The sequence below is a fragment of the Cynocephalus volans genome, chromosome 10, assembly GCF_027409185.1.
Source record: "Cynocephalus volans isolate mCynVol1 chromosome 10, mCynVol1.pri, whole genome shotgun sequence".
Taxonomy (NCBI): domain Eukaryota; kingdom Metazoa; phylum Chordata; class Mammalia; order Dermoptera; family Cynocephalidae; genus Cynocephalus; species Cynocephalus volans.
In genome coordinates this window covers 20,820,351-20,843,623 of record NC_084469.1, presented here as the reverse complement: position 1 = coordinate 20,843,623, position 23,273 = coordinate 20,820,351, and the positions used below count along the sequence as shown (strand labels likewise).

Sequence of the window (23,273 nt, the reverse complement as noted above, 5' to 3'; positions counted from 1 at the left end):
TGTAAATAATACCAGTAACTGAACTGAAATGGTTAATGTCTAGTTCAGGCAGATTTACAACAACTTTCCTGGGTATTTGCTCAGTTTTCTAGCTTTCTTTTTTTCTTGATTAATATCTGCTTCATCCTGTTTGTCATTGTAGATAGGAGAGGCCACACACTGGGTAATTGGCTTCCATCCTTGCTGACATCTCCCCAGTAGTCACTCGTGCCCATCATTGTGCTATCACCTTGCCATATTTTCAGAGAGGAGGAGAACCTCCCTTAGAATCTTTTCCAGTCAAGAAGAAAGATGATGAATAAAGTCTGAATAAGCTATAGTTTTGATAGTTAGAAAACATGTTGAAATTGTTCTTTTCGTTTGCTCTCTAGACATAGCACAATTAGGTGAACCTTTAATCGCTGGCTACGTGTCTCTGATACTTTTTGAGATATGTCTGTGTCAGATCAGAGTTCTTGATTCTCATTGGGTTGTATCTGATATACTGAACATAAACAAAGGAGTGTCAGGATTGTTTTTCAAGTTTCTTCCATGGTTTTGAATAAAATTGATGAGCAGCATGAGGGCAAGTACATTTAGGTCTTTTCCAGCTAATACTCATGTAATATTCAAAGATAAAAAAATGAAATCTAAAAAAATACAGGCTGTTAATAGGCTTTATTTGCTTTGGTCTAAACACCACCAGTGAGTACCTTTTCTTTTATTGAATTTAGCATATTAGGTAAAACTGCTATTTCCTTTCTAGTGTGTTTTTTCTTTCTTGCCATCAAGTACTAACCAGGTCCATAAAGAATTCTCGTTCAAGCTTGGATTGTGAGCCTGTTCAGAAGGGGATAATGGCTGGGGGGGGGGGGTAAGCCTCCCTGAAAGTCATCACACATCAAAGTATCAGGACAAATGAGACATTTTATAGGTTTTCTTCCATTATTTTTGAACTTAGCCTTTCCTCTCCTTTAGAAAAGGTTTTTCTTTCTGCTCAAATTTTGGCTTCCTTTTAATTCAGAAGTAAGCTCCAAGTCATTTCTGAGCAGATGAATCTTGTCTAACTCCAAATCATAGTTAATTCTTTAAGGCAATGTTTTCAACCTCGACTGTATATTAGAATCAACTGAAGGAGCTTTTCAAAATTTTGATGCCCAGGCTATGCTTCAGAATGATTAAATCACTATCTCTGGGAGTAAGACTCAGGTATCACTATTTTTAAAGCACCTCCCCACCACCACCACCAACACACACACACAGGTGATTGATTCCATTGTGTATCTGAGTTTGAAAACCATAGTTACTAGAACACATTTGAAGTCATTAATAGTACTCTTAGAGAGTTTGAATCTTAGGCTAAGAAACCTCCAGGTTTTCATGAAGGGGAAATTAAAAATTAAAGACCTTCCCTAATCAGGCTACCTTTACAAATTTATTTTGTACTTTTTTTTTTTTAAAAAAACAAATATCTACCCTGTGCTTCAATCTAACTGGACTACTCATTATTCTTGATCATGCTTTTATTTTGCCTTTTACCTTTTGTTCATGTTGTTTTGAGAAATGCCCCTCCTCATTTTAGCCTTTTATAAGTTCTCTCATTATAAACCCATACCACCACCTCTTTTTTTTTTTTTTGTCAACCTTTAAAAATATTTTTATTGAAACATAATTGATTGTACATATCTGTAGGGTACAGCGTTGACTATCAATACCTTTTTGCAATATGTGATGCTTAAATCAGGATAATTAGTATATTCAACCTTCCGCATTGTTTTTTTTTTTTTTTTTTCTTAAATTTTATTTTGTCGATATACATTGTGGTTGATTACTGTTGCCCCTTACCAAAACCTCCCTCCCTCCTCCCTCTCCTCCCTCCCCCCCAAACAATGTCCTTTCTGTTTGCTTGTCGTATCAACTTCAAGTAATTGTAGTTGTTATATCTTCTTCCCCACCCCCCCCACCGGTTTTCTTTTTGTGTGTGTGTGTGTGTGTGTGAATTTATATATTAATTTTTAGCTCCCACCAATAAGTGAGAACATGTGGTATTTCTCTTTCTGTGCCTGACTCATTTCACTTAATATAATTCTCTCAAGGTCTATCCATGTTGTTGCAAATGGCAGTATTTCATTCGTTTTTATAGCTGAGTAATATTCCATTGTGTAGATATACCACATTTTCCGTATCCACTTATCCGATGATGGACATTTGGGCTGGTTCCAACTCTTGGCTATTGTAAAGAGTGCTGCAATGAACATTGGGGAACAGGTATACCTTCGACTTGATTTCCATTCCTCTAGGTATATTCCCAGCAGTGGGATAGCTGGGTCATATGGTAGATCTATCTGCAATTGTTTCAGGAACCTCCATACCATTTTCCATAGAGGCTGCACCATTTTGTGGTCCCACCAACAGTGTATGAGAGTTCCTTTTTCTCCACAACCTCGCCAGCATTTATCATTCAGAGTCTTTTGGATTTTAGCCATCCTAACTGGGGTTAGATGGTATCTCAATGTGGTTTTGATTTGCATTTCCCGGATGCTGAGTGATGTTGAGCATTTTTTCGTATGTCTGTTGGCCATTTGTATATCTTCCTTAGAGAAATGCCTGCTTAGCTCTTTTGCCCATTTGTTAATTGGGTTGCTTGTTTTCATCTTGTAAAGTTGTTTGAGTTCCTTATATATTCTGGATATTAATCCTCTGTCAGATGTATATTTTGCAAGTATTTTCTCCCACTCTGTTGGTTGTCTTTTAATTTATTGGTCTGTTAATTGTTTCTTTTGCTGTGCAGAAGCTTTTTAGTTTGATATAATCCCATTTGTTTATTTTTCCTTTGGTTGCCCATGCTTTTGGGGTCGTATTCATGAAGTCTGTGTCCAGTCCTATTTCCTGAAGTGTTTCTCCTATGTTTTCTTTAAGAAGTTTTATTGTTTCAGGGTGTATATTTAAATCCTTAATCCATTTTGAGTTGCTTTTAATATATGGTGAGAGGTATGGGTCTAGTTTAATTCTCCTGCATATGGATATCCAGTTATCACAGCACCATTTGCTGAAGAGGCAGTCCCTTCCCCAGTGCATAGGCTTGGTGCCTTTGTCAAAGATCAGATGGCAGTAAGTGTGTGGGTTGATTTCTGGATTCTCTATTCTATTCCATTGATCAGTGTGTCTGTTTTTATGCCAGTACCATACTGTTTTGGTTATTATAGCTTTGTAGTATAGCTTAAAGTCAGGTAGTGTTATGCCTCCAGCTTTATTTTTTTTGCTCAGCATTGCTTTGGCTACGCGTGGTCTTTTATTATTCCATATAAATGTTTGGATAGTTCTTTCCATTTCTGAGAAAAATGTCTTTTGAATTTTGATGGGGATTGCATTGAATTTGTATATCACTTTGGGTAGTATGGACATGTTCACTATGTTGATTCTTCCAATCCAAGAGCATGGGATTATCTTTCCATCTTCTTGTATCCTCTCTAATTTCTCTCAGCAGTGGTTTGTAGTTCTCATTATAGAGATTTTTCGCATCCTTGGTTAACTCAATTCCTAAGCATTTTATTTTATTGGTGGCTATTGTAAATGGGCAGGCTTTCTTGATTTCTCGTTCTGCATGTTCACTATTGGAGAAAAGAAATGGTACTGATTTTGGGGTGTTGATTTTGTATCCTGCTACTGTACTGAAATCATTTATCAATTCCAACAGTTTTTTTGTAGAGGTTTTAGGCTGTTCGATATTAGGATCATGTCATCTGCAAACAGGGACGGTTTGACTTCATCTTTTCCAATCTGGATGCCCTTTATTTCCTTCTCTTCTCTGATTGCTCTGGCTAGTACTTCCAACACTATGTTGAATAAGAGTGGTGAGAGTGGGCATCCTTGTCTAGTTCCTGTTCTTAAAGGAAAAGCTTTCAGCTTTTCCCCATTCAGGATGATATTGGCAGTGGGTTTGTCATATATGGCTTTAATTATGTTGAGATACTTTCCTTCTATACCTAACTTATAGAGGGTCTTTGTCATGAATGAGTGCTGAATTTTATCAAATGAATTTTTTCAGCATCTATAGAGATGATCATATATGGTCCTTGTGTTTGACTTTATTAATATGGTGTATCACATTTATTGATTTGCGTATGTTGAACCAACCTTGCATCCCTAGGATGAATCCCACTTGATCGTGGTGAATAATTTTACGTATGTGTTGCTGTATTCTGTTTGCTAGTATTTTAGTGAGGATTTTTGCATCTATATTCATCAAGGATATCGGCCTGTAGTTTTCTTTTTTGGTTATATCTTTACCTGGTTTTGGTATCAGGATGACGTTTGCTTCATAGAATGAGTTTGGGAGATTTGCGTCTGTTTCAATCTTTTGGAATAGTTTGTAAAGAATCAGTGTCAATTCCTCTTTGAATGTGTGGTAAAATTCTGCTGTGAATCCATCTGGTCCTGGGCTTTTCTTTGTTGGGAGCCTTCTGATAACAACTTCAATCTCCTTTATTGTTATTGGTCTGTTCAAACTTTCTACGTCTTCACGGTTCAGTTTTGGGAGCTTGTGTGTGTCCAGAAATTTATCCATTTCCTCCAGATTTTCAAATTTGTTGGCATATAGTTGTTTATAGTAGTCTCGAATGATTCCTTGCATTTCAGATGAATCGGTTGTAATATCGCCTTTTTCATTTCTAATTTTTGTTATTTGAATCTTCTCTCTTTTTTTTTTTGTTAGCCATGCTAATGGTTTGTCAATTTTATTTATCTTTTCAAAAAACCAACTTTTTGATTCATTGATTTTTTGTATTGTTTTTCGGGTTTCAATTTCATTAAGTTCTGCTCTGATCTTAATGATTTCTTTCGGTCTGCTAACTTTAGGTTTGGATTGTTCTTGTTTTTCTAGTTCTTTAAGGTGAAGTGTTAGGTTGTTCACTTGCCATCTTTCCATTCTTCTGAGGTGAGCATTTAATGCAATAAATTTCCCCCTTAATACTGCTTTTGCAGTATCCCACAGGTTTTGGTATGATGTATCATTATTTTCATTAGTTTCAATAAATTTTTTGATTTCCTGCTTGATTTCTTCTTGGACCCATATGTCATTAAGTAGAGTGCTGTTTAATTTCTATGTGTTTGTATAGTTTCCAGAGTTTTGTTTGTTATTAATTTCTAGTTTTAATCCATTGTGGTCTGAGAAAATACATGGGACAATTCCAATTTTTTTTTAATTTGTTGAGACTTGATTTGTGACCTAATATGTGATCTATCCTGGAGATTGATCCATGTGCTGATGAGAAGAATGAATATTCTGAGGTTGTTGGATGGAATGTTCTGCAGATATCTGCCAAGTCCAATTGGTCTGGAGTTTTGTTTAGATCTTGTGTTTCTCTGCTGATTCTTTGCCTAGATGATGTGTCCGATATTGACAGTGGGGTGTTCAGGTCCCCTGCTATTATGCTATTAGTGTCTATTTCCTTCTTTAGATCTAATAGAGTTTGTTTTATAAATCTGGCTGCTCCCACATTGGGTGCATATATATTTATGATTGTTATGTCTTCTTGATGGATTGATCCTTTTATCATTGCATAGTGTCCCTCATTTCTCTTTTTATGGTTTTAAGTTTAAAGTCTATTTTATCGCATATAAGAATAGCTACTCCAGCTTGGTTTTTTTTCTGTTTGCATGGTAAATCTTTTTCCATCCTTCCACTCTTAGTCTATGTGAGTCTTTATGGGTGAGGTGGGTCTTTTGTAGGCAGCATATAGTTGGGCCCTCCTTTTTAATCCAGTCAGTCAGTCTGTGTCTTTTGATTGGGGAATTTAAGCCTTTTACATTGAGTTGTTATTGAAAGGTGTTGATTTATTCCTAGCATTTTATTGGTTGTTTTGTTGTGGTCCTTGCTTTCTGATTTACTGTTTGGTTTCTGTGTTTGTTGGTTCCTTAGGTTGTAGATAGCATTTTTGTTTGTTTGTTTTCTCTTCATGAATGCCATTTTTATTATACTAGTGGGTATTGATTTTTCTTGAGTTTTTATGGCAGTGGTAGTTATTTTTCAGGAACCAAACCCAGTACTCCCTTGAGGATTTCTTGTAAGGGTGGTCATGTGGTAGTGAACTCCTGCAGTTTTTGTTTGTCTGAGAAATATACTATTTGCCCTTCATTTCGGAAGTATAGCCTTGCAGGTTAAAGTATTCTTGGCTGGCAATCTTTGTCTTTTAGTATTTTGAATATATCATCCCATTCCTTTCTAGCTTTTAGGGTTTGTGATGAAAAGTCTGATGTTAGCCTGATTTGGGCTCCCTTATAGGTGATTTGACGCTTCTCTCTTGCAGCTTTTAAGATTCTCTCTTTGTCTCTGAGTTTTGCCAATTTGACTATGACATGTCTTGGAGAAGACCTTTTTGGATTGAATACGTTTGGAGATCGTTGAGCTTCCTGGATCTGAAGATCTGTGATTTTTCCTATACCTGGGAAGTTTTCTGCCACTATTTTGTTGAATATGTTTTCAATGCAATCTCCTTTTTCCTCCCCTTCTGGAATACCCATGACTCGGATATTTGAGCACTTATGGTTGTCTGATATCTGGCTCAGATTTTCTTCAATTTCTTTGATTCTTTTTCTTTTTTTTTTGTCTGCTTGTGTTATTTCAAACAGCCTATCTTCAAGTTCAGAGGTTCTCTTTTCAACTTCGACAAGCCTGCTGGTTAAACTCTCCGTTGTGTTTTTTATTTTGCTGAATAACTTCTTCAGTTTGGCAAGTTCTGCTACATTTTTTTTCAGGACATTGATTTCCTTGTACATTTCCTCTTTCAGGTCCTGTATACTTTTCCTCATTTCATCATGATGTCTAGCTGAGTTTTCTTGTATCTCATTCAGTTTCCTTAGAATTATCACTCAAAATTCCTTGTCAGTCATTTCAAGGGCTTCTTGTTCTATAGGATCTAGAGTTTGAGATTTATTAACTTTTGGTCACCACTACCTCTTTGAAGCTTCTCTTTATTATCCTCTAGCTAGAAGAAAGTTCTTCCCTTCAGAACTAACTTCTTTTGTTTTAGTGTATTCTGCATGGTTTTACATTCATGTTTTATTTCTCCACCCAATTTGCAAAGCCTGGTTCTTATTTATCTATATAGTTCCCTCATTGCCTGGCATCTCTACATCCCCTGTGATGCCTTGCATGTAATAAATGTTATATAAGTGTTTGTTTTGAGTAGAAGGAATGTCATGCTTTTCAGATGTCAGGCTGCAGATGTGTGCTATTCTACTGCCAGGGAGAAAGCAGATGTGTAATATCTTTTTATTTGCTTTCACACTTTTCCAATTATTGAAATTCTTGGTTGGGATGACCTCTTTGTTTGTTTAAGCATGTGATTTTCGTCCCATGTCCAACCACTAGGTAGTCTTCAGGCACCAGATTCTGGAACTATTGGCTCTGTGGTTTGGAGTGCTCTGTAGTTTAGTGTAGCGCATAGTTGCTACAGTTTTGAAGCACCTGCCAGGGTTATTTTCTGTCATGGTGGAAACAGAATTTTTTCATAGGCCTCATTATTTTTGAATATAGATTGATTTTAAATTTTGGCAACACCATTTTGTATACTACTGTCTTTTCACTGAGAAGATAAATAAATCCTTTTTCCCTAATCCTGAAGATGCAGGATAATTTTGTTTTTAACACAACCACAGCAAGTTTCCACCACTAAATGACAGATAATAAAGGAAAGTGTTTTCAGAGCAGACAAGGCATTTGATGTTTCAAAGAGGTGTTTTAGACGCTCAGTGACAACTAGGGAGAAAGCAATTGTGGAATGTAGCAACAACAAAAAGTAGTTTTTGCTTTTTAAACAGTGCCATTAGTTGTGTATATATGTATTTCTTGCGTGCCAGCTGTTTTCAGCTTCAGTTCTTGTGTAATGTTTTTGTCATTACAGACTGACTTCAGGGTGAATTGTATATGTCATAGTCCTGAAAAAAAGCAAGGCTAAGACCATGTGGGATTATTTTCCTGTCAGCTAGCTAATTTAGGTAGTCTAATACTCTAATGCTTAACATCCTTTTAAATAATCTACTCTAAATAAATCACAGCATTTCTCCTTAGTATTATTGATGTGAGAGAGATTTGAAGCATTACATTTCTCCCCAGGTAGGATATCTTCCTATCCCACCTATTTTCTTTCTTAGGAATGTTCTAAACTCTAGAAATCACTTTTACTCCACCTATAATTTTTGAGGTTTGAAATTGCAGTTCAATACTGGTTTGATTCCCACCTTCCCAGTGGGACAGAAAGTTTTGTAGATCAAAGCACATTTTAGTTTTTCTTTGCTTTTTCCATTTCCCCCCTTAAATTTCCTTTTAAGGAAAAATTAAAATATAGTTAAAACATTGCTGCTTAGGGATAGAACTTCTTGGAATATGCAAACTCTTTAAATCTTGTTTGGGTTTGTGCCTACGTACCCCAGTGGAAAGACTGGATCTGAAACATCTCTGAGATGTCCCAGCTCCATCTTCTTTCCAAGTTTTCTCAAAACTCCCACAGACCATCACTACCACCACTTGGTTCCCCTAGGACATATTTCTTTGCAATCTAGAATTTCTTTAGGCTTTGGGAGACAAGTTGAATGGCATGTATTTCCAGCAACTTGGTAGATCAATTTACAGATTCTATATGGGCACCTAGTACTTAGCTAAATGAACTCTACCTCTCTCTCCTCTCTCTTCTTTCTCTCTTTCAGCTTGGCAGTGACCTTGGCGGGGGCATTGGAGGAAGTCCGGCAGTAAGTGCCATCTGTTTTTTTCACCATGGGAAGCGCTGCCCCCTGTTTGATGCTTTTCCTATGCACACATATCAGACCAGCCACTGGTGCTATCTAGCACTGCACACCAAAACCTCCATAATAGTATATGAGGAGCAGAAAGTAGTATAGGGTTATTTGGAGTCTTTGGGGTCATGTACTACATGTGATATAGGGACATCTTTAGGGATTGGTGCTCTGATGCCTATAGAGATCTTTGTCTTTCCGACATTAAAGAGCTAAAGGAAATGGAACCTCCCATCTTGACTGGAGAATGCTCTTATTCCCTGGTGCCATCTAGAAAGAACTTGAGAGAGTCAGCTGGATTCACAGTGAGACTCTCCTCATAAGTGAATTAGTTTGGGGAGTGTGAATATCCATCTTCCCCAGGAGAGCTTCCTACTAAATATTTATGCCTAAGCGGGGAAGTAAGACTTGACCAAACCCAAGTGGGAATGGAACTGCTGTTTAAGTTGGATGCTTCTCCCTCTTTCCACAGAAGCAAACTCCCCCTTTGTTAAGGTACCTGTAGGCCTTTTGCACAGAATCATGGAAGCTAAAATTGGAAACAAACAGACAAAGTCTTGGATCACTGTGTTCCTGTATCCTACTGAGTGCTCTCTCTTGATAAAGCTTCTAAAGAGTGTATCTTATCAATGATGAGAAAACAACTGTGATGATTAAAAAGTCAAAGCAATATACTAATTTGACTCCTGAGAATATTGTAATTATGGTGTTTTCTTGTTAATTTATCTATGCTAAAATATATGGCAACATTTTAAGGACTATTGATCTGTTCTTCCTGATCTCCTCCCTTCCTTTTTTTTCCTGCAGGTGGGACAATCCTTCATCCCTTCATCAGTGCCTGCAACCTTTGCTCCTTCACCTACTCCTGCTGTGGTCAGCAGTGGTCTGAATGACCTATTTGAACTTTCCACAGGGATAGGCATGGCACCTGGTGGATATGTGGCTCCTAAGGCTGTAAGTAAAGAGTTAGCATAGCAATACTTTTTTAATAGAAGAGACCCAAATTACTTTACTTCTAATGTTTGTGTTACTTTCACTGGTAATAAATCCAAGGTTTGGGCCCTTGTTTTGAAGAATTTAAGAGGAAGATTTGGACATATAAGGTGGCTTCAAACTTAGCAATAGGAAGCACCTTTAGAATCCTCATTAAACATATTTGTAATTAGACTTAAAATTGGCAATATTAAGTATTTGAGTTTTGTTCTCATGTTTAGAAATATTGTCTAGTTTGTCAATGTTGAATTCAATCTAGTGAAAATCTGGTATATAATGCACCAGCAGGGGAAAAATACAGAGAGAGAAAACATTTTTACTTCTCATTTCTTTCATTCCCCTTTCCCCATTGGTATTACACATGAATTCTAGAGTACCATTGCTCAAATTTAGTTTTCATGGATTTTAATGTACCTTTTTAGAGTTCTGATTTAGATTTGTGGCATTGAAGCAATTCTGGCTTCAGCCTCGCTTGATATTGCTCAGATTGAAATTCAAGAGGGGAAATTCCCTGTAAATGAAGCTCATTTAAGCCCTTGGGAAAACTGCTACCCAGGTTAGGCCAAGCTTCATATAATCTTGCTTTTCTGAGGACCTACATGCCTGGTTACTTCCTGAATTCTCTGCCTGCTCATCTGATTCCTTATGGGAGACCCCTGCTAGAGAAATAGACCAGTCATTCATTCCAGGAGTCATAATTATGTATATACAGCTATTGCCTAGAATAGCCAAAAATATGATTCAAAACTAAGCCATAATGTTTTGGCACAACTTAGTAGCTTTGTTGTAAAGTTTACTATATTAGATATTGTTCCCACAGATTTTAATTATTAATTAAAGGTTATCTAATGTACTTGTTTACTAACATAAAATTAATACATACAAATAACCAACTTAAATAATTTACAAATATAAGTTGTAAAGTTAAGTCACCCCGTGTCCCAACTTCCCCATATATTCATATGGCCACTGTTAACTTTCTCGTATGTGCTTTCAAAAGAAGAAGAAAAGATCATGCGTATACCTATATATATTTGTATCCTTTGAAAATGCTGTGGCAATGGAATATATTGTTTTGCACCTTGTTTTTTTTTCTCTACCACATTTTTCTTGAATGGCTCTATCCAGTATATTGATACACCAGAATTTATTTAATCATTCCCCTGTTGATGAACATTTAGGTTATTCTCTGGCCCTGACCTCACTTTTTGCTGTTGTTGTTGTTGTTGCTATTACGATGTTTCAGTGAACTTCCTTGCTGTTCATATATCCTTGTATATTTTTGTAAGTGTATCTATAGGGTAAATTTGCAATTTACTTGATCATTTAACATTTTTAAATAGACATTACCAATTTGCCCTCCAAAAAGGTGGCATCAAGTTACATTCCCACCAACAGAATATAAAAGTGCCAAATTCTTCATATTCTCCTTCATTTGGTATTACTGACTTTTTCAATTTTTTACCCTCTTATTAATGAAAAATCGTATCTGATGGTTGATTTTTTTTCCCCCTCTTTTTTTTTCTATTCGTGTGGCTGTGAATATATTGTTGTGATTATTCACCACCCAAGACTCTTCAGTATTCTGTCTTAGGTGGTCAGAACAGCTCATGGATTTCCTGATTTTTTTGTTTTTTACTGGTATAGTCCAAGAGTGTCACAGGTTCTGGGGCTAGGGGGTGGGTAGCAAATGAATTAGATAGAGAGAATAGATATTATTTAAGCAACATCTGAGTATTTACTACTTACTAGAAACTTAAGCAAGAGTTAAAAATATACCTAAGACATGGTCCTTGCCCTTAAGGAGATTACTAATGATGGATTTTGGTAATGAAAAAGTCTTCAAAGATTACAGACATGCTATTTTCATTAGCAGATTCAGTTTCTTCCCTTTAAACCTTTTACCAAAAGTAACAAAAAAACACATACTCATTGGAATTTCTCTTTTCCTTGTATATATTTGGAAGTAACACTCAAAAGTAGTAAAATGACCAAGTTGAACAGAAGTCGGAAAAGAACTAGGGTTGCCCAAAGATTGGTTTATTTATTTTTTCCTTCATAAAATATGACTTTATCCAGAGCCTTTTGTATTGACTTGATACTTATAGTATAAAAATCACCATAATTGCTGAAGGAAGTGAAATTTAATTTCTTCCTCACTTTTTAAAAAATGAATAGCCAAATCCTGTCTGGTTACATTAGGCTTTATACTGTGTTTCAGGTCTGGCTACCTGCAGTAAAGGCTAAAGGCTTGGAGATTTCAGGAACATTTACTCACCGCCAGGGGCACATCTATATGGAAATGAACTTTACCAATAAAGCTCTACAGCATATGACAGACTTTGCAATCCAATTTAACAAGAATAGGTAAGAAATCTGAGTCTCCAGCTTGCTGTTGAGACAACAGTGTACCTTGTGTCCAACAAGAGAATGTTCCATTTAATGATGAGTCAAAACTCACATGTTGGCAGATGGTAGCTATAGAGTGAGCCCTGGCTCTTGCAGGTCTATTCAGTTGTCACCTTTAACTCTGGAGACCCTTGGGAATTTGGTGGGAAACTCAATCTGTATGGAATGAAAAACCAAAACTTATTTAATGTCTTTTTAAAAAATTCTAGGATTATAATGTTTTTAAAACAATTAAAATGAAATTTTAACTGAAATTTATTTATTCAACAAATAATTGTTTAGCATCTGTGTGCCAGACATTTCAAAGCTTCTGTCTGAAGTTCTCATCTTGTTAGGGAATATTGACATTCTTTGGTTGGTGTCAGAAATATGTAAGATAGTCAGTATACATGTTAACCAAATACTCACATATAGGCTGACAATCTGCTTTTAGCAATGAATTCTCTGCCTTAAAAAGGAAGAGAGCATGAAGAGGTAAAATGTTTATGTCTTATACTTCTGAAACATCAGTGGTTTGCATTAAATTTATTGTTCAGGAACCTGACTGCTGGACTTTAACGGCAGGACTTTAATTCATTTGTAAATGCAAAATATTCAACCTTGCTTATAACAAAATAGTAATTGGACCCTTAAAGCGTATTTAATAAAATTTGTCAGTGACTATCTGATTTATTTCTAATCATTTAGAAATATTTTTGTACCCTGGATTTGAGAGTTCTGCATGTTAGAAATCATTTAAATATCTAGAAAGTCTGTGTTTTCTTCTGTCAGACCAGTTATATGTATAGCCATGTTTGGGGAGCTGGCTCTGTTAAAGGCCAAGGCTGTTGGGAAAACAAACAAGGTAGACAGATAGGGAGACAAAGGCTGTTGGGTGAATCTATTGTAATAAAGGAAATCTGCATAGCCTACATTCATTTCTATTTGTCTTTGCCTTTTTTTTAAAGTTGGTCTGATACTTAGAAAGGTTTATATTTTTGTTCTGATAGTTATACTTATTCCTTTATAGAATAACTTTAGTCCCTGCTTTCTTTGGATTTAGTTTGTTATCTTAAGTATGCTTAAACTTCTAGTACTGGATTTGTCATCATTGACCCCCCAGCTATGACAGATAAGGCTAAGAGCTTATTTTCCTTTCTTCTTCTTCTTCTTCTTTTTTTTTTTTTTTTAAAAAAAAGATGACCGGTAGGGGGATCTTAACCCTTGACTTGGTGTTGTCAGCACACACTCTCCCAAGTGAGCTAACCGGCCATCCTTACGTAGGGATCTGAAACCGCGGCCTTGGTGTTATCAGCACCACACTCTCCCAAGTGAGCCACTGGCTGGCCCCCCTTTCTTCTTACTTGCCCTTTTTCCTCCCATGTTTGTAAATTGTATCATTTCTACATCTCATTCTTTCACCATTGTCCACATCTTTGTTTTGTTTGGATTTATGCAATTCATGCTCACTACCATTTCATTTATTTAAATTTCTTTAATTAATTAATTAATTAATTTTACATTTATTTAAATTTCCACTGTCATTTCTTGGATTTTTTTTTTTATATACATTTTTTTTTTGTATATATGTGGTGGCTGGCCTGTACCGGGCTTGAACCCTGGACCTTGGTGTCATTGGTACCGTACTCTAACCAACTGAGCTGATTGGCTAGCTCCCTTGGATGTCTTTTAATAGGTTCCTCAAAAAGAGCTCATGTGAACAATATTCCTCGAATTTTCTTATAATGTCAAAATTGTGACCTTTATACCTGAAAATTCTTGACTTGAACTCTTGAAGTATTTTACTCCAATGTCTTTTGTCCTTGAATGTTCCTGAGGAAAAGTCAGTTGTCAGCCTGATTTTTCAAATGTAAGTAATTTGATCATTTTATCTAGCTGTTCAAAGTTTTAAAGTTAAATAATTTTACTATGTGATTTTCTGTTGACCAATGTTGGTCAGTTTTTCCTGGAATAAGATATGCTCTTTTAATATGTACATTGAAGTCTTTTATTTCAGCAAAGTTTTCAGGGCTTATATGTTTAAACTTTTGTTCTGTTCCATTGTTTTGATTTTATTCTTTGGAGATTCCAATTATGCATTTATTGGCTCTTCTTTGTCTATCTTTTATACATATAATTTTTCTCTCTAATTTTTTTTTTTTTTTTTTTTTTTTTTTGTCTTTTTCGTGACCGGTACTCAGGCAGTGAATGCACCGGCCATTCCTATATAGGATCCGAACCTGCGGCGGGAGCGTCGCCGCGCTCCCAGCGCTGCACTCTCCCGAGTGCACCACGGGCTCGGCCCTCTCTCTAATTTTTTTAATATCATCTAATATCCAATCAGTGTTCAGCTTTGCACAGGTGTCTAATATTTTTCTACAGTTTGTTGTGTCTGAACAGGGTCTTGATAAAGTCTCAACATACATTGCAAATGATTGAAAAGTATGTTAAGTTTCTTAACCTATAGGTTCCTCCTCTCTCTTTTTTCCCCTTGAAATTTACCTGTAGAAGAAATTAGGTCTTTTATCTGTGGAGTTTCCCATAATCTGGATTTGCTGATTGCATCTGTTAATCCGATTTAGACTTGATTGTCAAGCAAAAATACTTCATGAGTAGTAGTGATCTCAAATCTTTTATTTGCTTTTTTAAAATTTCTATTCTCTCTCTCACAGTGTTTACTATGGTGTCTGTTTCCTTGTTCTTTGTAGTTCAGTCTTTTTGTCACTACAGTTGTGCTTTCTCTAATTTTTTATAAGTGAAATCACATAGTATAGAGTCATTTGTATCTGGTTTCTGTCACTTAGAATAAAGCTTTTTGAGATGCATGTATCAGTAGGCCATTTTCATTGTATTGCTAAGTAGTATTCCATTGATAATATACCACAATTTGTTTACCCATTTACCAGTTGTCATTTGGTGTTATTTCCAGTTTATCTTTTATGACTAAAGCTGCTATGAGCATTCATGTACAAATCTTTGTGATGTATGTTTTTGATTTTCCTGAGTAAATAAAGGAATGGTATTATTGAGTCATATGGTGTGTGTGAGATTTCCAGCTGTTCCACATCCTCACCAATTTTAGCCATTCTTGTAGATGTGTGGTAGTGTCTCATTTTAATTTGCCTTTTCTTATTGACCACTAATGTTGAGCATTTTTTTCATAAGCATATTGGCCATTCTTATACCCCTTGCTGAAGTAGCTGCTCACAACTTGTGGGTTTTTTTTTTTTTTTTTGGATTGTCTTAATATTCACTTGTAAAAGTTCTTTATATACTTTAGATACAAGTCCTTTGTCAGATACATGCCTTGCAAATCTTTTTTCTCAGTCTGTGGTTGCCTTTATTTTCTTAATAGTGTCTATCAAAAAACAAAAGTTTCGTTTTGTTTTGTTTTTTATGGCTTATGCTTTTTGTGTTCTTTCCAAGAAATCCTTGCCTAACCCATGGCTGCAAAGTTTTTTTTTCTATATTTTTCAATATAAATGTTATAGTTTTAGCTATTAGATTTAATTTTACAATCCATTTTGAAATAACTTTTAAATACAGTGTGAAGTAAGAGGTAAACTTTTTTTCCATAGTAAGTCTTGAAATCAGACAGTATAATGTCTTTCCAGCTTTGTTCTTCTTTTTGAAAAATTGTTTTGGTTATCCTAGTTTTTTTGCATAGCCCCGTAAATTTAAGAATCAGCTTGTCAGTTTCTACAAAATGGTCTGCTTTTTATTGGGATTGCAGTGAATATATAGATCAATTTGGAGAAAAATTGACACCTAAACAATATTGAGCCTTCTAACCATCAACATGATATATCTCTCCCTTTATTTAGGTCCTTAATTTCTTTCTGTAGTGTTTTATAATTTTTCATGTAAAAATCTTGTATATCTTATGTCAGATTTAAGTATTTTATATTTTTGATGTTAAAATAAACAGTATTTTTTATTTTGATTGTTGCTAGTATATAGAAATAGAATCGATTTTTGTAGATTGCTTATGATTTTCTACATAGACAAATCATGTTACCTGGGAATAGAGACAGTTTCATTTTTTCCTATTCAATCTTAATGCCTATCATTTATTTTCCTTGCCCGATTGTACTAATGAGGACCTCTAGTAAATGTTGGGAAAGAAAAATGTTCTAATTCTTTGGGGAAAAACATTCCACCTTTTACCATTGAGTACAGTGTTAGCTGTAGGTTTTTTTAGTCTATTAATATGATGGATTACATCAACTGATTTTTTTCAAATGTTAAACTAACCTTGCATTCCTGGAATAAATCCTACCTGATCAGGATATATTATCTTTTTTATGTATTGCTGGATTTTATTGGCTAAAATTTTGTTGAATATTTTTGCATCTATATTCATTATATAGTTTAGTCTTTATTTTGGACATGATTTATTGTTGTTATTATTATTTACTTTTCCTGAGTTTGATTAGCTCCCTTTTACCTTTTTCTCATCTCACCCTCACCTTCCATTGTCTGGTCATCTCTTCCCCCGGTGCTGCCTTTACTGTTTCATGTTCATCCTTGGTAGCTGCAGTTGCTTCACTAAGTTTTATGTTCTTAATTTCGTATATAAATGTTTCATAATTTCATTTGTTTTAAGAGAAAATTATTTTCAAATATGTTTTGTTTATTGTTAAGAAAGTGGTACTGCTTTCTTTCTACTTTTTTATAATAACGTCTGAATACTTGCTGTGTTTATACTATTTTGATACTCATATTTGAATGAGTTGCAATTTGCAGGACTAGCTATCAGCAGGAGGTTCTTGTAGAAGAGGAAGATAGGCCAGGTAGTTTTTTAGGCTTTGCTGCTCAAGAATTCTCCCTTCTTTACTATGGTATTGTCACAACTCTTTTGCCCCTCAGTACCTAACTTGATTCAAGAGGGCTTTTTATTCCTCCTGGACTCTACAGATTCCTTTACTGGTTTCTGCTTCCAAGCCCTGTCTTCCAAGGTATTTATTTCTTCTTTAAAACGTGGTGCTTTTTGAGCTCTTTCACCTCCAGGGCTCCCCTTGGGGATCTTCCACCTTCTTTTATTACTTTGTTCATATGTTGCTCCCTGTGTGATCTTAGTCCTACTCACTGCAGTTTATGGAAGAGAATGGGGTTCTCTTCTGAGAGTGGATATTTATGGTCAGTCTCTGGGACCTACTACTGCTAGTTTCCTCTGAACTCCCTGTGCCTCCCTACTGCACCACTGGAGTGTCTCTCACCAGTTCTGCTGTCTTGTATGCTTTGGCCACAGTGACATATAATTTGGAGTTTGCAAGTGTTCTCTGATTTGTAGTTTTGCAGAAGGTGAAGTTATAGGTTTGTAGGGTTTTTTTTCCCTTGTTTCTTCTATATTGTTTCCAAGAAGAGCAATTGGGAGATTTGGAACTATACTTCTGCCATGTTTCTATCTCAGTATTGACTTATGTCAGAGTTTTGCTGACCATGAAAGCAAGATCAAAAGAGCAAAATGGTTTTTTGACCTATAAATGTTACCTTGAAATGAGTGATATGAATTCTCAGGATCATTTCATTATTACTCCTTAGTTATTTTATAAATATCACAGTGTCATCTTCCTGAGGCTATTTAGAACACAAATTCAATATAAATTTGTATCATTCATTTTTCTGTTATACTTCTAGGCCTCCCTTTTCCTTCCTGCTCCATCTTTAAAAAGTTTTCTTCTCATGTTTCTTAGACTATCTGCCCTTCTGCATATGTTTTTGTTCTCATTTTTTATGTAACTTCACACTCAGGCTGAGTTCTGCATCTCTTTACCTTCTTGTATTACTATTAAACAGGCTTTCTTTGAGAAGTCAAGCTGGTGTGTATCCACTGCCTGTCTTACGGATTAGAAAGTGGCTATATTTGGGTCTATAACTTATCCTAGTCACTTGGAATGTATATTCCAGTCAATTCTGCTTTAATTAGACTCTTTCCCAGTGATTGTGTCCTATGTTAGTGAAAAAAAGAGAAAGAAATGAGAGTTACCAGTGAATAAGCCTCTGGACTGATTAGGCAGGTTATCAAGCTAGTGAAATAATATCGAATTACTGTACTTTTCTTATAGAATGGAAATTCTTAAATCTTTCTCCCAGAGATTATCTAAGGAAAGATTTATTTTTAAAAAAAACAATTAATCAAACCTGGCCCTCTAGTGATATGATAAACAGAAGAAACTTAGAATCATAGCACTAACAAAGCAATTCTGGGCTTATGAATATTTTCTCCTTCCTGAAATCCGTTTAATGGAAAACAGTCAGAGGTTATGTTATAACCAATGTTATATAGCAAGTCAGAATTGAGCACTTTGCTTCCTGTTATTTCTTCCATTTAATTGTATTAAAAATTATGTTTCTCTCAAATGGAGTAAAAAGCCATTGAAACCCCAAGATGTGGCTAAATGCTGCCTCTTGATCAGCTTCTGTGATCTCTTCATCCTCTTTTCTAGCTTTGGTGTCATCCCCAGCACTCCTCTGGCCATCCATACACCACTGATGCCAAACCAGAGCATTGATGTCTCCCTTCCTCTCAACACCTTGGGCCCAGTAATGAAGATGGAACCTCTGAATAACCTGCAGGTCAGTTTAACTTCACTTGGGTGGTACAAGTTGATATGTTGCCTGTTTTTCATTTATATGTGAAACACCCCCTCTCTCTTCCTTACATTAGAGTTGGTCGTGCAATAGGGTTTTGAAATAACTTTGTGGAGAAGAGTTTTATTTTGTTTTGTTTTTAAGAAAAACAAAAGTCACCCATTAACATAGAAAATTATTCATTCTTTTACTCAACAGTATTTAGAAACATTTTCTTAAGTTCTTATTTACAAACTTTTTCCCTCAAGACTTTCATAGCAAAATCTGAATGTTATTTATGTAAGAATAGACTTCAGAGGAGATATATTTGGAGGTTATCTTTGAATACTGGACCACAAACAGCTAGGCTATTTGGATTTAAATGTCCCCTTTTAAGCACATATCTATGGCAAGCATAGCAGCATCTTAAAGGAGCTAAGAACAACTTTATCCAGTCTACAGGAGCCTCCTAGTCTTTTTTAGAATGCTTAGGTGCTAGCTTAGATTTTCGTTCAGTTTTCATCTATCTTGAATTTCTTTCTGAAATATAACCTTTCGGGATTCAAGAGACATGAAGGCAGAGCAGTTAGCTCATAACGAAGGGGAAACAAAAATGATTCCCTATCCCAGAAAAGTGACAAAGATAGTTTCTCTCATTGAGCAGGCTTCTAGGTGGCCTCTGTTGTGAGACTGTCACTCAGAAAAGGACCAGAACACCCAATTGAGAATTTGAAAAGAGGGGAGTTTATTAGCTGGCCGGCAACTGCTTCCCCAGATATTCTGGTAAGAAAGCAGCCCCGAGTCTAAGTTGAAGGGGCCTTTTGAAGGCAAAAAGTCACATAGTCACACAGGCAAAATTATCATATAGTCACACACATTTCCTCCTGGTGTGTGTGTGTGTGAGGGGGGGAGTTGGCGAGGCCTAGCACAAGTTGGTTACAGAAGCCAAGATAAGCCAGTTAATCACTCAGGGACAGCAAGAACTTCCCCAGGGCAGTTTCCTCCCTAGGTTGTCTGGATACATCCGGATACAGCTCTTGGTTTTATCAGCCAGGAACAGCATAGGCGGGAAACAGCAAAGGCAGGCAGAATTTAAAATTGTTCTAAGTACAGGATAATTTTTAACTTCTAATTTCTACTAGGAATACTGGGGGGTTTTCAAACAAAAGCACTTTTCAAATAGTAAAAATGGCATAAGCTAAATCAATCTACCTTGTCACAGCCTCTTGTGAGAAATGCAAGGCCCAGTCTGTGCCATACATGAGTGTATCATCCAAATTTGTATTAGTTATGTAGGTGTAGCAATCTCCAAATCAATAAATTAATGTAAAATTGGTCTAGGAGTGGTGAAACCTAGGGTATCTGGCAGAAGAAAATGCAAAGTAGCCCTTTAGCAACATTTCTAAAATTTGGAGCCATTAGAACTACCAACTGAAAAGAAAATCTCTACTGATATCTCTCAATTGAACAAAAAAAGGAGGAGGAAAGATGTATTGTGAAGGACAGTCAGAAGACACAGCAAAGAGGAGGATTGGTACTCCCTCTACCCTCATCAGGAACTAGAGATGATAGAAGAGTCTGAATGAAACTATGAAATATTTTTTATATGATGAAAGAAGTATATCAGCCTTCCACTTTCCAGTCAAGACAAGTGGGATCCCATTGCTCAATCTTCTAGAAATACCAGTGTGAGATACTAGTACTGATAGTGAGACATCAGCAGTAATATTACTTAGAGTTAATACTAAACATTCCTCAGTAGTTTAAATACCAACATACCATGCCCGTTTGCCAGTTCACTACCTACCTTGTTGCCACAATAGTTGACTGCCTCTTTTTTCTGCAAAGGGAGTAAGGATTTAGAGTGTAGATAAGTGAGTCACAATGTAACTTGGCTCAGACTAGAAGAATAAAACAAGGATTACTATGTGGATGGAACTGGCTTTACCATGAGGAGAATAATGTATTAGGGGACTTTTCCATCACAGGATCCTGAAGTAACTAACTCAAATCTACATCTGTTCCCTTTTCCTTGAAATCTAACCTCCCTTTGTCGCACAGCCTTGAGACTAATTTTTGAGGACAGTCAGCATGCTACATGCAAGAATGCTTTACTTCAGAAATAGGAAAGGGAATTTGGGTCACAGAAACCAGGGCAAATTTCCACCTTTTAAAGAAAAAGTAAACAAATAAATGCATGTCAGTTTACTTTCCTGTTCCCATTTTGCTAAATCCCAAATAAGAACTCTTGTAAGAGAAGTTGGATCTTAGTCCAGCTCGATCCCTCAAAAGCATTGATTATGGTATTAGGACTAGCAAGGTTTAATTTTCACAAACCTGATGTTATAAAAAGCAAACTTAAAAATTTTTCATCTGTTTTCAACTATTGATTCTCCCAATTTTCCCCATGGATTCTCTTCTTTCAGGGATGTTATAATTGTAGCTCATTTTCTCTCTAGTTTGCGTTTCCTGATGGAGAAGTTAGGAAAAACTTGAAAAGAGAAAAACTTTTTCCCCCTATGAGCAGCTCTATTTAATGTCTGCTGGTGGAAATTGAAATAATAGGTAGCTTAAAATGGGTAGATTACTTTTGATTTCAGCTTCCAGTCTGCCCTGTCCCCATATGAACAAGAAGAGTCAATATTTAACTACAACAAAAAAATGGTCTACCTGTTTTCCCAATATAATCCCTCAGACTTGATATCTGGCTAGATCCAGATAAAGCCATGTAAAGATTGATCTAGCACTTAAACATTGTATTTGCATAATGTTTAGATTTAAGAGCTCATGTAGGAAAATTAGTACTTTTCTAGTACTCTAGACCATAAATCAGGGAAGAAAAGATGTTTGAGGCTTGAGGAAATGAAAAATTTAGATGCCCTGTGGGTTTTAGCTACTCTGGCTAATTTGATATCAATGTGTAGAACATATAAATCTAACCCAGCTTCCAGAACTGTAATACAACACTCATTACAAAAACTTTTCATTGAAATGTTCATTAAACTACTTATTGGATTATAGTCTGTTTGAAATACTATTTAGAGGTTAAAAAGATCAGAGTGTGGTGTTTTAATACCAAGAAAAAAAAAAAGGTTAAAAAGATACCATTCCTTTTTAAAATGTAAAATAGATTACCAGAGACAGGAATTAAATACCTAGTAGAGATTTGAACCTAGAAGGGTTTTTCTCTTGTGCTGATGTTGGTTGTAAAAGTCTCTGTGAATCCAACTTATAAATATTATGCAAAGTAAAGTTAAGCTAGCCTTCATTGGGAACCTCTCTTGAGTGTATTTATATCATAAAACTGTATTCCTAAGTAGAATTGCTTCCCTCTATTTAAATAAAACAAAAACCTTAATAAATGTCTAAGTGAATTTTCTCTAGATGAGTTTTCCCTGACTCTCATGTCCTTGTTTTTCATTCCATCTGTGTTGCTTAGAAACATTTTCCCATTATACTTCTTCAGACTTGACACCTGGCAGGTGACTCCTTCAAGTCAGTATCTGCATAGAAACAATGGAATTATGACATAATGTGTGTTCATCCCCAGGATGGTGCCCATGGTGTTTGTATAGGTGCTATAGAGTTCTCACAGCTGCTTGGCTTCCTTTTTCACTGGGTTGTAAACTCTTATGAGAACACTGATAACATCATTATTTCAAGTTTTAATTTTTATCAGGAGTATAAAGGCACAGTTTAAAGAACCAACTAGTTCTACAATTATTTAAGAAGAGCCAGTCCCCAGTCTTCTCTCCCTGGCATTGCCCCCAAGTTCTCCTCCCACAGAGGCCCTTTCACCTCTTTTAGTTGATTCTTTTGATATTTACCTCTCTATCTCTAAATAACATGCTTGTACTGGGACTTCTGGATTTTTACATTTTAGATATTACTTTACATCTCCCCCACTCACTGTCATCATCTACATGCATACTTCCCACGTTACCATTTTCCTGATAGAGCTCTCTTGGAATTTGCTTAAATCAGTGCTCAGTGTTTACATTATTATGAATATATATAGTCTTCAAAGCTGAGCCATATAGTAAAATGTGATTTTTAACCCATAAAACTTTTTATAAATAATTGAACTTAAAACCTGTCTCTTTTTGTTTGTCTGTGTTCTTCACTGTAATTTGATCCCAAATTCTATTGAGATCAGACCCTTGAAAGTATTCTGTCAGTTTCCCTTTCTTGAAGTCTTTTCTGGATTTTTTTTGATCTGCTCCAATCTGGACTGATTTTCTTGAACACGTGGAATGTAGCTGTCATCCTGGGATCTCTCTTCCTCATGACCCTGGGGATTCATTCCCTACATCTCTCTCTCGTGTTGGCTCCCCTGTTGTATTTGTTTTCTTGGTTTACTCCCTCTTTTGATGAAACACATCTTCCAGTAGATTCATGAAAATAGGTGTATAGACAATAAATCTTTTGAGACTTCATGTTTTTAAATGTCTCCTTTATTCTGTGTTTACACTTGTTTGATGTTTTCGGTATCAAATTCTAGGTTAGAAATAATTTTCCTCCTAGTCTGAAGCCATTTTGACTCTCTA

At 35.8% G+C, this 23,273-nt stretch overlaps 1 protein-coding gene across 2 annotated transcripts in view; it reads left to right on the top strand.

Annotated features, from left to right (window-relative positions):
• AP2B1 (adaptor related protein complex 2 subunit beta 1) overlaps nt 1–23,273 on the top strand; it is a 114,766-nt gene that overhangs the window by 62,146 nt on the left and 29,347 nt on the right. The window contains exons 15-18 of one of the 2 annotated variants that reach the window (XM_063109356.1): nt 8,686–8,727; nt 9,580–9,726; nt 11,987–12,132; nt 18,603–18,732. In XM_063109356.1, coding sequence (XP_062965426.1) covers nt 8,686–8,727; nt 9,580–9,726; nt 11,987–12,132; nt 18,603–18,732 — 465 coding nt within the window. The remainder of the gene's footprint in view (nt 1–8,685; nt 8,728–9,579; nt 9,727–11,986; nt 12,133–18,602; nt 18,733–23,273) is intronic. The other variant, XM_063109357.1, reaches the window with a different exon arrangement.